Source organism: Rhincodon typus, chromosome 39 (genome assembly GCF_021869965.1).
Source record: "Rhincodon typus isolate 14 chromosome 39, sRhiTyp1.1, whole genome shotgun sequence".
Classification (NCBI taxonomy): domain Eukaryota; kingdom Metazoa; phylum Chordata; class Chondrichthyes; order Orectolobiformes; family Rhincodontidae; genus Rhincodon; species Rhincodon typus.
In genome coordinates, this window is record NC_063370.1 from 7255921 (window position 1) to 7270283 (window position 14363).

Genomic DNA, 14363 nt, shown 5'->3' on the forward strand with positions numbered 1-14363 from the left:
CGCGCGCACACACAACACACACACACACACACACACACATGGGTACACGCGCTGAGACACCCGCACACACACACACACACACACACACCAGACGCCGCAATAGGTACACATAGCCTCCACCATTGCCCAATGTTCATAGAATCCCTACAGTGCAGTACCAGGCCATTTGGCCCATCGAGCCCACATCGACCCTCCAGAGAGCCCCCCACACTATCCCTGTAATGCTTGTCATTTTCACAAGGTAGTGCTTTCTTGTTGGGCTCCTGTGGGAGGTGCAGTGATAACATCTCTGGATGAGTAACCCTGAGGCCTAGGTCGGTGCTAGTGGGGGGGACACAGGTTCAAATCCCACCACTGCAGCTGTTAGGTTTTAACTTGCATCAGTTAAAATTCCAACTTTCAGAGTCAGTTTGCGGGTTAGAAACGCAAATGGCATGTTGGCCTTTATTGCAAGGGGACCAGAGTGCAAGAATAAAGAAATCTTGCGAAAATTGCACAGCATTTCAGTGAGACTTCATCTGGAAAACTGAGAACAGTTTTGGTTTCTGTGTTTAAGGAAGGATAGACATGCATTGGAGATCGTACAGTGAATGTTCACTGCCTTGGGTTCCTGCGATGAGTGAGCAGGATTATGATGTGAGGCTGAATAAATTAGGCCTGTGCTCTTCCCAGCTTAGGAAAATTGAGAAGCCATCTCCTTAAAACCTTCAGGATTATGAAAGAGCTCAATAGGATCGCTGCTGGGAGGTTGTATCCCTGAGTATCGGGGTAAGGGGCGATCATTTAGGACTGAGGTGAGGAGGAACCACTTCACTCAAAAGTTAGGGGCAGCTTAGTCGTTCGATTCGCCCCCGGGGACTATCTGTGTGGAGTTTGCACATTTCCCCCCTGTGTCTGCATGGGTTTCCTCCGGATGCTCCAGTCTCCTCCCACAGTCCAATGATGTGTAGGTTAGGATAGATTGGCCATGGGAAATGTAGGGTTGCAGGGATAAGGTGGGAGGGGGGGGTTTCTGGGTGATGAGATACTCTTCGGAGGGTGGTCAGCGTGGACTCGATGGGCTGAGTGGCCTGATTCCACACTGTAGGGATTCTAGATTCTCAGTTGGAGTTGTCTCCCTCTGGTCTGTGGTTGAATGCAGTTACAACGTGGATCAAAGGATAAGGGGAGAGGGCGGGAAAGTGGAGTAGAAACCAAGGATTGGCCATGATAGCATTGAATGATGGTACAGGAGCATGGCTGTTGTGGCTCAGTCCTGCTCCCATTTCGTATGTTTTCATGTAGCGATGTCTCAATTCTAAACCTCCCTTCCTTGTTTACAAATCCCATCGTGGTTTTGCACCTCCCTGTCTCTTGTAACCTCGTGAGATCTCTACACTCCAATTCTGACCTTTCGCATGTCCCCGCTCCTCGTTGCTCCGCTGCCATGCCTAACTTCTGGAATTCCCTCCCTAAACCTCTCTGCCTTTCCCACCTCCTTTTAAGAGGCTCCTCAAAAACCTACCCATTTGAATGAGCTTTTAGTCACCTGTCCTAATATCTATTTTTTAATGTGGCTTGTAGTCATATTTTTGTTTGATTTATGGTCCTATGTAATGTCTTGTGGTGTTTCACCAAGTTAGAGGGGCTACGTGAATGCAGGTTGTTGGTGTCCTGATGTTTAATCTCCTCGCATTTGAGCATGGATCACTGTACAACAGGTGACAAAGATTCAGGCAGTGTAGGCCTTTATAACGCCTGCTCAGTGTAGATATTTTTAATCAACATGTTCTGGCACACTCTGGAACAGGAGGGTCTTGAACCGGGGACCAGAGACAGGGACACTACCACTGCACCGCAAGGGCCCTCCTTATAGGCTTCCTCAGCCAGTAGTACATTCGCCTGTCAACAGCGTGTGACATTAAAGCTGTCTCTAAGACAAGGCCATGATCTTGCACCTGGCACCTCAGTGTAGTATAGAATCGCTGCAGTGTGGAAAGAGGCCATTCGGCCCATCGAGTCTGTGCCAACCCTCCGTAGAGCATCCCGCCCAAAACCCGGCCCCTACTCTATCTCCATAACCCTGCCTTTCCCACCTCGCCTGCACATCCTTGGGCATCATGGGTAATTTACCCTGGCCAGTCCACCCTGGCCTGCACATCTTTGGTCCAAGTCAGAAGTCACCTGACACCTGGTTACAGTCCAACAGGTTTGTTTGAAATCACAAACTTTCGGACCCCTGCCCCTTCGTCAGGTGAAGGAGCAGCCCTCTGAAAGCTTGTGATATCACACAAACCTGGTGTCGTGTGATTTCTGACTTTGTCCGTCCCAGCCCCTCCACATCATCTTTTGGACTGTGGGAGGAAACCGGAGCACCCGGAGGAAACCCACGCAGACACGGAGAGAACGTGCAAACTCCGCACAGACAGTCACCCGAGGGTGGAATCGAGCCCGAGTCCCTGGCGCTGTGAGGCTGCAGTGCTAACCCACTGGGGTTAACCACTAAGTACTGAGGGCATGCTGCTTTTCCCTTCCCATCAGCCACTGGGCCGCGGTCATATCTAGCTAATCCCAGTGCTTGGAGTGGCCTGTACAGATTGCTCTCTGATTGTAAACGACGGGGAGTGCTGTTGGGTTCCCGACGGACGTTCCTGCTTCAGACAATTAATTTTAATGCCTTTATGAAAGTTGCAGCCAACTTGCTTAATGCATGGGGTTTAATGGCCACCAGTTCTATTCTGGTGGCATTGGCTGAAGCAGGAATGCACCTCAAAGTTTAAAAACTGTGCCAAGTCTGATGATTGCAAGTTTTGTGCTGCAACTGGTGTGGTTACTCAGTGCAGCACAACAATTACACAAAGTGTCATTAGGCTTGATGGTCAGACAGTGAACAAGCTAAACCCAAGATCCACCAGTTTAAGATCCATGTTCTCTTCCATAAACATTGTTTTTTAATGCATTGAGGGCTTTGCTGGCCAAACCAGCATTTATTGCCCATCCCTAATTGCCCAGAAGGCTGTTAAGAGTCAACCACATTGCTGTGGGTCTGGAGTCACATGTAGGCCCAGACCAGGTAAGGATGGCAGCTTCCTTCCCTAAAGGATATTAGTGAGCCAGTTCGGTTTTTCCAACAATTGACAATTCATGGTCATCATTCATTTGGGATTTTTTTTTCTTATTGAATTCAAATTCTACCATCTGCCGTGGTGGGATTTGAATCCAGGTCCCTAAAACGTTACCTAGGTCTTTGGATTAGCAGTCCACCGATAATACCACCGGGCCATTTGTGGAAGTTCATGCTCAGTTTGATATGCACACAGTTTAAACCTCGGCCCATGCTCGGGCTAATATACGCTGCACAAACAAACACAGGGCACCAACAACAACTTGCATTCGGGTAGCATTGTCAATGTTGTAAGATGTCGTGCAGGACCACAGTCAGACAAAGTTTGCGACTGAGCCATGTAAAGAGATACAAGGGCAGTGAGCGCAAGACCCCAAGCACAGCCCAATCTATGCTTTATAAACACCATAGGTAACCTGTCACATACACAATAAACACAGCCCAGTTACCCAGCCAGACATGGATGGTCTAACACTGCCAACTTTTTTGTTCCTTGTCTTGGGAGAACAGCCTCTGTCTGATGACCTTTGGCTCTTCCATGTAAAGCAGTAAGGACTTGCATTTATGTAGCACCTTTTGATCTCAGGGCTTCCCCAAAACACTGCAATCAATGAAGTGCTGTTGAAGTGCGGTCAGTCTTGTAATCTAGGAAATGCAACAGCCCGTTTGTGCACAGCAAGCTGAGAGGGAGGTCAGGGCCACAACTTAACATCTCATCTGAAATACAGTATTGCATTGGACTGTCAGCCTCGATAAGATGCTTAATCCCCAGGAGTAGGTTTTATAACCAGTCCCTGAGCATATTGTTATGATGTGAGATGGGACACCTCAAGTTGATTGATTTTACTGTCAAGTGTACCAAAATACAGTGAAAAGCTTTGTTTACAACCTGTACAGGCAGATCACAGCAAGCAAAGGATGTACAGATCAAAAAGACTTGGAGGTAAACAGGTTACATTATTTGAGACAAGAGTCCATTCATCAGTCTGATAACGGCTGGAAAGAAACTGTTCCTGAACCTGCTTGTGCAAGTGTCCAGGCTTCTGTATATTCTGCCTGATGGAAGAGATTGTAGGAGATCATTATCGGGGTGCAATGGGTTTTTGATAATGTTGCAATGGGTCTTTGATAATGTGACCGCCTTTCTGCGGTAGCGAGCCATGTAAGTGGAGTCCATGGATGGAAGGTTGGCTTCCGTGATGGTCTGGGCTGTGCACACCACCTTCTGTAGTTTCTTACAGTCCTGGGCAGAGCAGTTGCCATACCAGACCATTCTGCACCCGGACAGTATGCTTTCAATGGTGCATCTGTAAAAGTTGGTGAGGGACGTTATGGACATGGCAAATTTCCTGAGCCGCCTGAGGAAGAAGAGGCGTTGTTGTGCCTTCTTGACTGTCGCATCCACGTGGGAAGTCCAGGACAGGTTGTCGGTTATTGTCACTCTGAGGAACTTGATGCTCTTCACTGTCTCTACCTCAGTTCTGTTATGTAGATGGGGCCATGTTCTCCTCCTTTCTTTCTGAAGTCGATGATCAGTTCTGTAGTTTTGCTGACGTTGAGAGACAGATTGTTCTCATTGCACCATGTCACCAAACCCTCTATCTTCCTACTGCAGTTTGACTTGTCGGTGTTAGATATCCGTCCCACTACGGTGGTGTCATCAGCAAACTTGTAGATGGCATTCATTCGGAATTTGGCAACCCATATTTGGGGGAAAGGGAGTACAGTAGGGGTTGAGGACACATCTTGGGGGGCTCCGGTGTTGAGTGGTATTGTGGAGGAGCTGCAGTTACCTATCCTCACTGATTGTGGGCTGTGGGTCAGAAAGCTTAGGATCCAATTGCAGAGGGTGGAGCAGAGACCAAGGTCATGGAGTTTTGAGATCAGCCTGGAGGGGATAATGGTGTTGAAGGGGAGCTGTACTCACGAGCAGGAATCTAACGTAGGTGTCTTTGTTATCCACATGTTCCAGGGATGAGTGCAGGGCTAGGGATATGGTATCCTCTGTGGACCTGTTAGGTCAGTGGACAAACTGTAGGGGATTGAGGCGAGCTGGGAGACTGGAGTTGATGTGGGCCATGACCAGCCTCTCGAAGCACTTCATGATTATTGAGGTCAGAGCCACTGGGTGGTAGTCATTAAGACACACTGCATGTGTTTTCTTGGGTACAGGGATGATGGTGGTCGTCTTGAAGCAGGCTTGTAGGAGGGAGAGGTTGTTAAGTTCTTGGGTGAGGAGAGATGAAGTGGCCCCTCATTCTAGTTTTAATTCACATGCCCCCTCTGTCGGTCGCAACAAGGTTAATTTAGAAAGCAGCCCTTCTGCTGTGGGTATCTTTTCCCCCAGATCAAATTAATGCATGTTTTCCAAGGAGCCAATGTAACCAGGCTTTCTTAAGTGAATGAAAGAGCAAGTTTATTAGTGACTAACTGGGAAGAGATAATCATTCAACGTGCAAGCACATATTAGAAATAAGAAGTGAGTCCAAAAACGAGATAAAAGTTATTAAAAAGACGTACAGATCAATTTCTTGAGTTTTTTTGTGAAGAATATAGGGTAGAACATTGCAAGCGTTCCATGGAATTGTACTGATAGCATTGATATTGGTGGTTGCTTTTGAGGTTCTTGAGTTCACAGGTTAACTGAAATTCTTTCGTCCTGGCTCCTTTCAGTTACTGACTAGCAGCACTCGGAGTGAGAAAATCTCTTTTCCCTTTCTTTACCTGCAGTGCAGGGGTGTTAAATGACAGTTCTCAGTTTGGTGCGTTGAGTCCACGCATCAGCATGTTATTCTGCTAACACGCCCAGACCAGGGTTTCACTTAACTGAGTTCTGAGGAAGGATCACACACAAACGTGACGGCAAGAGATGGCTCCCTGCTGAGAGGGTGGCTTTGTAGTCAGCCTCCCATTATGTCTTTTTTTTTTGCCTTTTATGTTTGAAGCTTCCCTACGTATAGCTGTGACATCTCATAGTTTCCCTTGTGGACCCATCAGACAGTCGCTGAATTTACATTCCTAGTCATCTTCTTACTCCTTTTTCTTAAAAAAAAACCCCTTTGTTGGAATTAAAAGTCTAATATGTCCATAAGTATTCGGGTTTCGGATCTGTTGCTGTGTGGAGAGGTTGATTCCCCTTGTGGAAGAGTCTGGGACCACGGGTATATTCTCAGAGTCAAGCGTCACCCATTTAAGATGGAGATGAGGAGGAATTTCTTCTCTCCGGGGGGAGTGAATCTGTGGAATTCTTTACCACCGAGGCTGGGTCGTTATGTATATTCAAGACTGAGATAAGAGAGACTTTTAATCAGGAAGGATACCAAGGGTTATCGGGGGGGAAAGGCAGGGATGTGAAATGGTGGATTATCAGATGAGCCATGATCTCACTGAGCGGCAGAGCAGACCCGATGGGCCGAGTGGCCTGCTTCCGCTCCTGCGCCTTATGGTCTTATACATCGACACCGCTTCCCCATTCTCATGATGGTCAACCCAATCAGCTGTGCAGCGTGCGGAAATGGGTCAGAAACCTGCACTTTTGTTTTATTCATTAACAGGATGAGGGCATCGCTGGCCAGACAGCATTTGTTGTCCATCCCTAATTGCCCAGAGGGCAGTTAAGAATCAACCACATTGCTGTGGGTCTGGAGTCACATGTAGAACATAGAACATAGAACATTACAGTGCAGTACAGGCCCTTCGGCCCTCGATGTTGCGCCGACCTTCAGGCCCAGACCAGGTAAGGATGGCATTAGTGAACCGGATGGGTTTTTCCCAACAATCGATAATGGATTCACAGTCATCATTAGATTCTTAATTCCAGATATTTTATTGAATTCAAATTCCACCATCTGCCATGGCAGGATTCAAACCCAGGTCCCCCGGATTAACAGTCAAGCGATAATACCACTAGGCCATTGCCTCCTGGCTGCAAAGTACCCGGCCTATCTCGCATCACCCTGGAAAGGCAACAGATAGGATCCTGCTTTAAGTGGGCTGTTCCGTACTGCTACTGCACAGTGCCACTTTGAGGGGATTTTGAAATGTCGTAGGAACATCAGAAAACTCTGGAATCATCCACAGCAGCTCGATGATGACCAGAGATAGTAAGAACTGCAGACGCTGGATTCAGAGATAACACAGTGTGTTTGTTTAAGTGCCATTGATAAATGTTATCCCAGGACAGTAGATTTTTAATCAGTAACGGGAATCAAGGCTAATGCGGACAAAGGCAGGAAAGTGGACCTGAGGATTATCAGATCAGTCTTGATCACGTTGAACAGCAGAGCAGGGCTGAATGGTCTCTTTCTCTCGTGTCTTACGGTCGTAACAGTGGGACTTGAACCCGCAAACCTTTGCTAGCACCCAGAGAGCAGACTCTGACCGTGTCCAAGTAAGGCTTGCTCTCAGTAATCACTAATGGACCTCTCCCAGTCGGTGCAGGGGTCATGTTCTCTTGTCTCTCTGATCCCCTAAACGTCAGGTCATCGAGCTGTACAGCACAGAAGCAGACCCTTTGTCCATGCCGACCAGATATCCTAAATTAATTAGTCCCATTTGCCAGCATTTGGCCCATATCCCTCTAAACCCTTCCTATTCATGTCCCCATCCAGATGCCTTTTAAATATTGTAATTGTACCAACCTCCATCACTTTCTGTGGCAGCTCATTCCATACATGCACCACCCTCTGCGTGAAAAAGTTTCCCCTCAGGTCCCTTTTAAATCTTTCCCCTCTCACCTTAAACCTATGCCCCTCTAGTTTTGGACTCCCCCACCCCAGGAAAAAGACCTCGGCTATTCACCCTATCTATGCCCCTCATGATTTTATAAACCTCTATAAGGTCACCCCTCAGCCTCTGCTGCTCCAGGGAAAATAGCCCCAGCCTATTCAGCCTCTCCCTGTAGCTCAAACCCTCCAAACCCGGCAACATCCTCGTGAATCTTTTTAGATCTTTCCAATCCACCTGTTCAGAGATGTTATGACACATCTTTGGAGCAGGTGGGACCTGAGCCCAGACCTCCAGGCTCAAAGGTAGGGATACTATCACTGCACCACAAGAACCTTTCAGGTTTTATACTTTAAGATTCTGAAGGGGCTCGTCAGCTTACACCCTGAGAGACAGTTCCTGCCGACTGGGGAGTCTTAACACGTAGGGGCCAATTGTTTAGGACTGAGAGGAGGAGAAATGCCTTCACCCAAGGGGTTGTGAATCTTCAGAATTCTCTACATCAGAGGCCTGTGGTCGCTCCATTGTTGAATATTTAAGGCTTTAATCGACAGGTTGTCTTTCCTGAGAATCCAGTTAAACACAGCGGCAAAGAAAATACAGAGTCATGTAGCACGGAAACAGACCCGTCGGTCCAACCGGTCCCATGCAAACATAATCCCAAACTAAACTAGTCCCTCTTGCCTGCTCCTGGCCCATATCCCTCCAAACCTTTCCTATTCATGTACTTATTGAAGAATCTTTTAAATGTTGTAATTGTATCCACTTCCTCTGGAAGTACATTTTACATGTGAACCACCCTCTGTAAGAAAAGAACTTGTCTCTCATGTCTTTTTAAATTCCCCACCTCTCACCTTAAATGTATGCCCCCTAGTCTTTAAATCCCCCACCATAGGGAAAAGACACCTGCAATTCCCCTTATCTATACCCCTCATGATTTTATAAACCTCTATCAGGGTCTACACTCCTACACTCCAGTGAGAAAAGTCCCAGCCTTCCTTTATAACTGAAACGACTGGGAGCTGTTTTCGTTTGTCGCGAACCAAGCGTAGGTGTTCTGCAAAGCGGTCTCCAAGCCTCCGCTTGGTTTCCCCGATGTAGAGGAGGCCACATCGGGAACAGTGGATATAGTATACCGCATCAGCAGATGTGCAGGTGAACATCTGTTTGATGTGGAAGGTCTTCTTGGAGCCTGGGATAGGGATGGGGGGAGAGGTGTAGGGGCAGGTGTAGCACTTCGTGCGGATGTGGCCCATTGTGACCACCTCTACATTGGGGAAACCAGGCGGAGGCTTGGAGACTGCTTTGTGGAACACCTACGCTCGGTTTGTGACAAACGACAACACCTCCCAGTTGCGAACTACTTCAACTCCCCCTCCCACTCCTTGGACGACATGTCCATCCTGGGCCTCCTTCAGTGCCACAACGATGCCACTCGAAGGCTGGAGGAGCAGCATCTCATATTCCGCTTGGGAACCCTGCAGCCCAATGGTCTCAATGTGGACTTGACAAGCTTCAAAACCTCCCCTCCCCATTTCTGAAGAAGGGTCTCGACCCGAAACGTCAGCCTTCCTGCTCCTCTGATGCTGCTTGGCCTGCTGTGTTCCTCCAGCTTTACACCTTGTTATCTCAGATTCTCCAGCATCGGCAGTTCCTACCATCTCTCTTGGGTAGGGGTGGGATGCTGTTCACGGGGTTGTTGTGGACTCGATGGGCCGAGTAGCCTGCTTCCACACTGTAGGGATTCTATTCTCTGAAAATCATTTATTCCAACGGGATCACTTCTCGTTCTTTCAAACGCCTGAGCGTATTGGTCTGGTCTGCTCAATTTCTCCTCCTTGGACTGTCCCTCTCGTGCAGGAAATTCGTCCAGGGGGGCATTTGTTACCTTCCCTGTGGAGCATCGGTGTCCATCCTTTTGTGGTCATTCTCACAGTGCTGTTTGTGGGATCTTTCTGTGCACTGGTTGCTGTCCCCCACATTGGGCCTACATTTCCACGAAGCAGCAGCTGTATCTAAGATGTACCTCTGTCCTTGCGGGGGTGGGGGGGGACTCACCATGAGAAGCACCACGTTGTTGGAGGGGGGTGGTTGGGTCGTGTTCTACTGCATCGAAGGTGCTAAACAAACACCAGGTGTTGTTGTCTTTTCCTTTTTCTATTCCCTCCATGGGACGGGGTCGGGGTGGGGTGTCACCAGAGTCTTTTGACTTGAGGCCTTGCTCGACCCAGGGCATTGTGGGTAATGAATGAGCGACCTCCGCCATGGGCCGAGCCAGTGGTTCGCTTCGTTTCCGAGTGGGAAGGCTGACCGCAGCGATGAAGAGGCGCCACGTAAATGCAGTCCATCTTTGAGGGAGACGGGTGCGGGCGGGGGGGTGTAGGTGTCGCGGGAGAAGGGGCTTCTTGGGGTTTGCATGGCTAATTGTCTCTCTCTATGTCTCTTTCCCCCCCCACCCCCCGCTTCCCTCGGCAGGGCAGCTGGGAGGACCTCCATCCACGTGAATGAACGCGGAGCCCGGGAGCGGTGCTGGAAGTGAGGCGGGGCCCGGCGCTGGCCGAGAATGGAGCCGAACACCTTCTCCCGGATCCGGCTGTGGTGCCCCAGGCCGCTGGGCAGCTACTCCCAGAACAAGCCGTGCTGCATCAGCGTCAAAAAGTCTGCCCCTGCGGGCGATGCCAGGCACAAGGAGGGCGAGGCCTCGTGCTCCGAGAACGTGCCCCCACAGGCCCCCTTAGGCCCCGCCGGGGGCGGCGCCGCTGGGGACGGGCAGGGGGAGGAGGGGAGGGTCCTCCTGGACACGTGGTATGTCATCAAACCGGGCAACACCAAGGAGAAGATTGCCTTCTTTGTGGCGCACCAATGCGGAGGGGGGGGGCATTGGCAGGACCACCAACGCCGTCAAGGTCAAGGGCAACTGGAGCACGGATGGCACGAAGCCCAAGAGGAGGCGCAAGTCCCGCGAGCCAGGCCAGGAGGGGTGCCCGGCCAGGCCGAGGGAACGGACCGGGATCCCCGACAGGCTGTGCCCTTGTTCTGGGCCGGTGGAGAGCGAGCCCGCGGCCGACCCGGCCTTCTCAGTGGCGGAGATGGTAGCGCGGGTGGAGAGGAGGGCGGCTGCCGGCGATGGGGCCTCCCCTCCGCGTGGACCGGCGCACCCGCCCCCTGAGCCGAGCGAGGCCCAGGCCGAAGCCCAGGAACCGGGCCCTGTTGGGGGGAGCGCCGACACCCGCAGGGTGGCTCAGGCCATCGCCCGGATCGAGAAGGCCCAGCGTGGGTGGGCCCAGGACGGCAGGCGCGAGGGGGAGGGGGAGGGGGGCGCAGCCGGAGGTGGGGAGAGGGCGCCGTGCCCGGCCGGGGAGGTGCGCATTGCCTTCCGGGTGGCGAGCGGAGACCCCCGCTCCCAGGGGGAGGCCCAGTCCCCGGGCCCGGGACCCGGCTGCATCTTCATGAGCTGTAACCACACGGTGTGCGGCGGCGTTTCGATGGAGAAGATCACATGCGACCTCTACCACATCGTCAGCCCCTCCTCCTCCTCCTCCTCGTCCGTGCCCCCCCCTGACGCCAGCAGCATCAACAACAACCACCATCACCACCACCACCACCACCGCGGCTTGGCTCGCTCTCGCTCGGACGTGGAGATGGCGACGGCCCCCCTTGCCGAAGAACCGCGGAAGGATGGCGCCCCCGAGGCGGCTGGCGGGGCCTCCCCAACCACCCCCACCACGCCCCCGGCCTCGGCCCCGGAAAAGGGAGCGCCCCGGGACTGCCTGAACGGTTTCCACGTTGAGGTGGTGGTGACCGGCGGTGTGGACCATTCTGTCTTCTTCGGCCGGGAGGGCCAAGCCGGGGACAAGGAGGACACGGTGTGCGTGACGGTCAGCGGGCCCGGCCAGGACGCCAAATGCCCGGCTTGCGAGGACCCCCCTCCTGGCCAGCTCTTCTTCCTCAGGTCCCTGCCCCAGGCGACCGGCGACGGCGTCGAAGTATCACCCGACCAGGCCCCGGGGCCTTCCCCGGACTCCAAGGAGAAGGCCGTGCTGCTGAGCCCCGAGTCCGACCCTCAGGACGCCCCGCTCTACTGCCTCTACCGCCACGTCTCGCACGACTTCCTGGAGATCCGGTTCAAAATCCAGCGGCTCCTGGAACCCCGGCAGTACCTCCTGCTCCTGCCCGACCACGTGACGGTAAAGATCCTCAGCTACCTCCCCACCCGGGCCTTGGCGGCCCTCAAGTGTGTCTGCCACCACTTCAAGGCTGTGATCGAGGCCTACGGGGTGCGGGCCACGGACTCGCGGTGGAACCGGGACCCCCTGTACCGTGACGACCCCTGCAAGCAGTGCAAGAAGCGATACGAGAGGGGCGACGTCTCCCTGTGCCGTTGGCACCCGAAACCTTATCACCACGACCTGCCTTACGGACGCTCCTATTGGATGTGCTGCCGACGGAAAGACCGGGACACCCCAGGGTGCTGTATCGGGCTCCATGACAACAACTGGGTGCAGCCTAGCGACACACTAAAGAAGGAGGAGGGGAGGTAAAACAAAAAAAAACACCCTGTGGACGGAAGAGGAACGTTCTGTTTTACGAAAAACTCTCCCCCTCCCCTCCTGACTGAACATTCCAGCTTCTCGTGTGCTCGAGATATTTAGTTTCTGTTTCGTTTTGAAGGGGTTTGGGCTGTCGCCGTGCGTATGATGTGAGATTAATTGTCGAGAGCATGATCAAGATTGTGTTCTTCCTTCTCTTTCAATTTTTTTTTTGCTTCCCCCCCTCCCCTCCAACCCACCTTGTTATCCAAATATATCGAAGCGTAATTTAAGATCAACACAAGTGCAGCTTCTTTCATCCGCACCGTCTAGCCCCTTCCTCAAAATCCAAATTCTCCCTGAGCCGTTTCCTTAGCAACCGCTTGCCCATTCTTCCAGCCGCCATCTTGGTTTCCCCTTGACGCCATTGAGGGTACAAAATCAGCAGTGACCTCGCCCCCTGGGCTCCGTTGGTGTGACCTGGCGGTTATTAACCCTTTAGAGTTACAAAGTTCTCTCCACCGAGTCCTGCCTGACCTCCACGGAGGTTTTAAGGTAGCGCTGGGCCTGATTCAGAATGGCCAAGTTTAGGACTTCTTGTCTGCAGGCAGAGCGATGCTAATGTGGTTGAACAGGTCAGTAATTGTTGCAGGAGAGAGAGAGAGACACACACATCACCTCAACTTGTCACACATTAGGACAGAATGCCAAATATTAAACGAGCAAAACAATTTTCTGAAGAAGGGTCTAGGCCCGAAACGTCAGCCTTCCTGCTCCTCTGATGCTGCTTGGCCTGCTGTGTTCATCCAGCTCTACACCATGTTATCCCTTATTCCTGAGGAGGTTGTTTGAAATTCGATACTCTCGTGTTTGTCCTGATGTGATTTTTTTTTTGGCAACTTGTCTCTCTCTCTCTGTCTGTTCAACAATCTCTTCCAACAGTCCCTCTCCCAAAGTGGGAAGGATATATCCATGAAAATATGAAACATACCATGCCTGATGTCACGCCAGTTTGAGAGAGAGGAGAGGAGGTTGGAGGGAGTGGGAAAACGCGGGATTCAATCACGGAGCCCCACACAGCTTCATTAGCTGTTCTATATCTGTGGGTCGTGGGGAAAGGTGGCATTAAAATTGGTCCCCTTTGCAACCAATTTATGGGTTGAGGGGGCACCTGTGGTAGATGGTGAGGGGAGGGGGTGGGGCGGGGCAACCCTTGGAATGGTAGCTGAGCGAATCGATGTGAAGCAACATGAAACACTGGTTACAAACACTAATTGGATTCAAACCCATGTCACTCCCAAAGGGCAGGCTTCCCCATTGTCGGGAAGGGTAGGTGTCGTGGCAATTTTGTCCAACCCTGGGTTCAAATCCCGTCGTAGCATCTGGTGACATTTAGATTTCAATTAAAATGTTTTTTTACAAAATATCTGGAATTGAAAGCTGTCGGTAACGAGGACTGTGAAACTATGATCAATTGCTGTGAAAACATCCTCGATGTCGTTCACTGATGTCCTTTTAGGGAAGGAAATCTGCCATCTTTACTCGGTCTGGTCTAAGGCAAACATAGATTTTTGAACACTAAAGGAATTAAAGGGTCCTGGGTAAAATTCCTCACTTGACTAGCCAATGTACTATGTTCTAATGTGGCCAAAACTTTTTAAAAGTTTTAAAAAGTTTACCTCATTGCTGTTGTGGGATCTTGCTGTGCACAGAGTGGTCACTGGTTTCCACCACCCACACAACGGTCGCTAAGGGTGATCACGTGAAATGTGCAAACTAATTGCGAATTTTTAACTCATTTTTGTTCAAATCCAATGTTGGGACCTATCTATTGATTCTACCTAAGCTATCCAAATTTCAATTCTTGTCTGATCCTGTGGTCACCTCCCCCCCGCCTCCCCCGCCGACACACACACACTTTCTCCAGCCACTGGGCTGTGGTTAGAAATTTGCGTGGTTTTCAGAGGGAGAGGCAGAGATTATAACCCCTTATTAATATCCAGCAA

The 14363-nt window shown here is 51.1% G+C and overlaps 1 protein-coding gene across 1 annotated transcript in view; it reads left to right on the top strand.

The window, feature by feature from the left end:
* LOC109923224 (F-box only protein 46) overlaps positions 1–13968 on the top strand; it is a 23156-nt gene extending 9188 nt beyond the window's left edge. The window contains 2 exon segments of the mRNA XM_020523268.2: positions 10304–10694; positions 10696–13968. Of these exon segments, the coding sequence (XP_020378857.2) occupies positions 10392–10694; positions 10696–12369 (1977 nt within the window). The 5' untranslated portion in view covers positions 10304–10391 and the 3' untranslated portion in view covers positions 12370–13968.
* Positions 13969–14363: the final 395 nt, after the last annotated feature.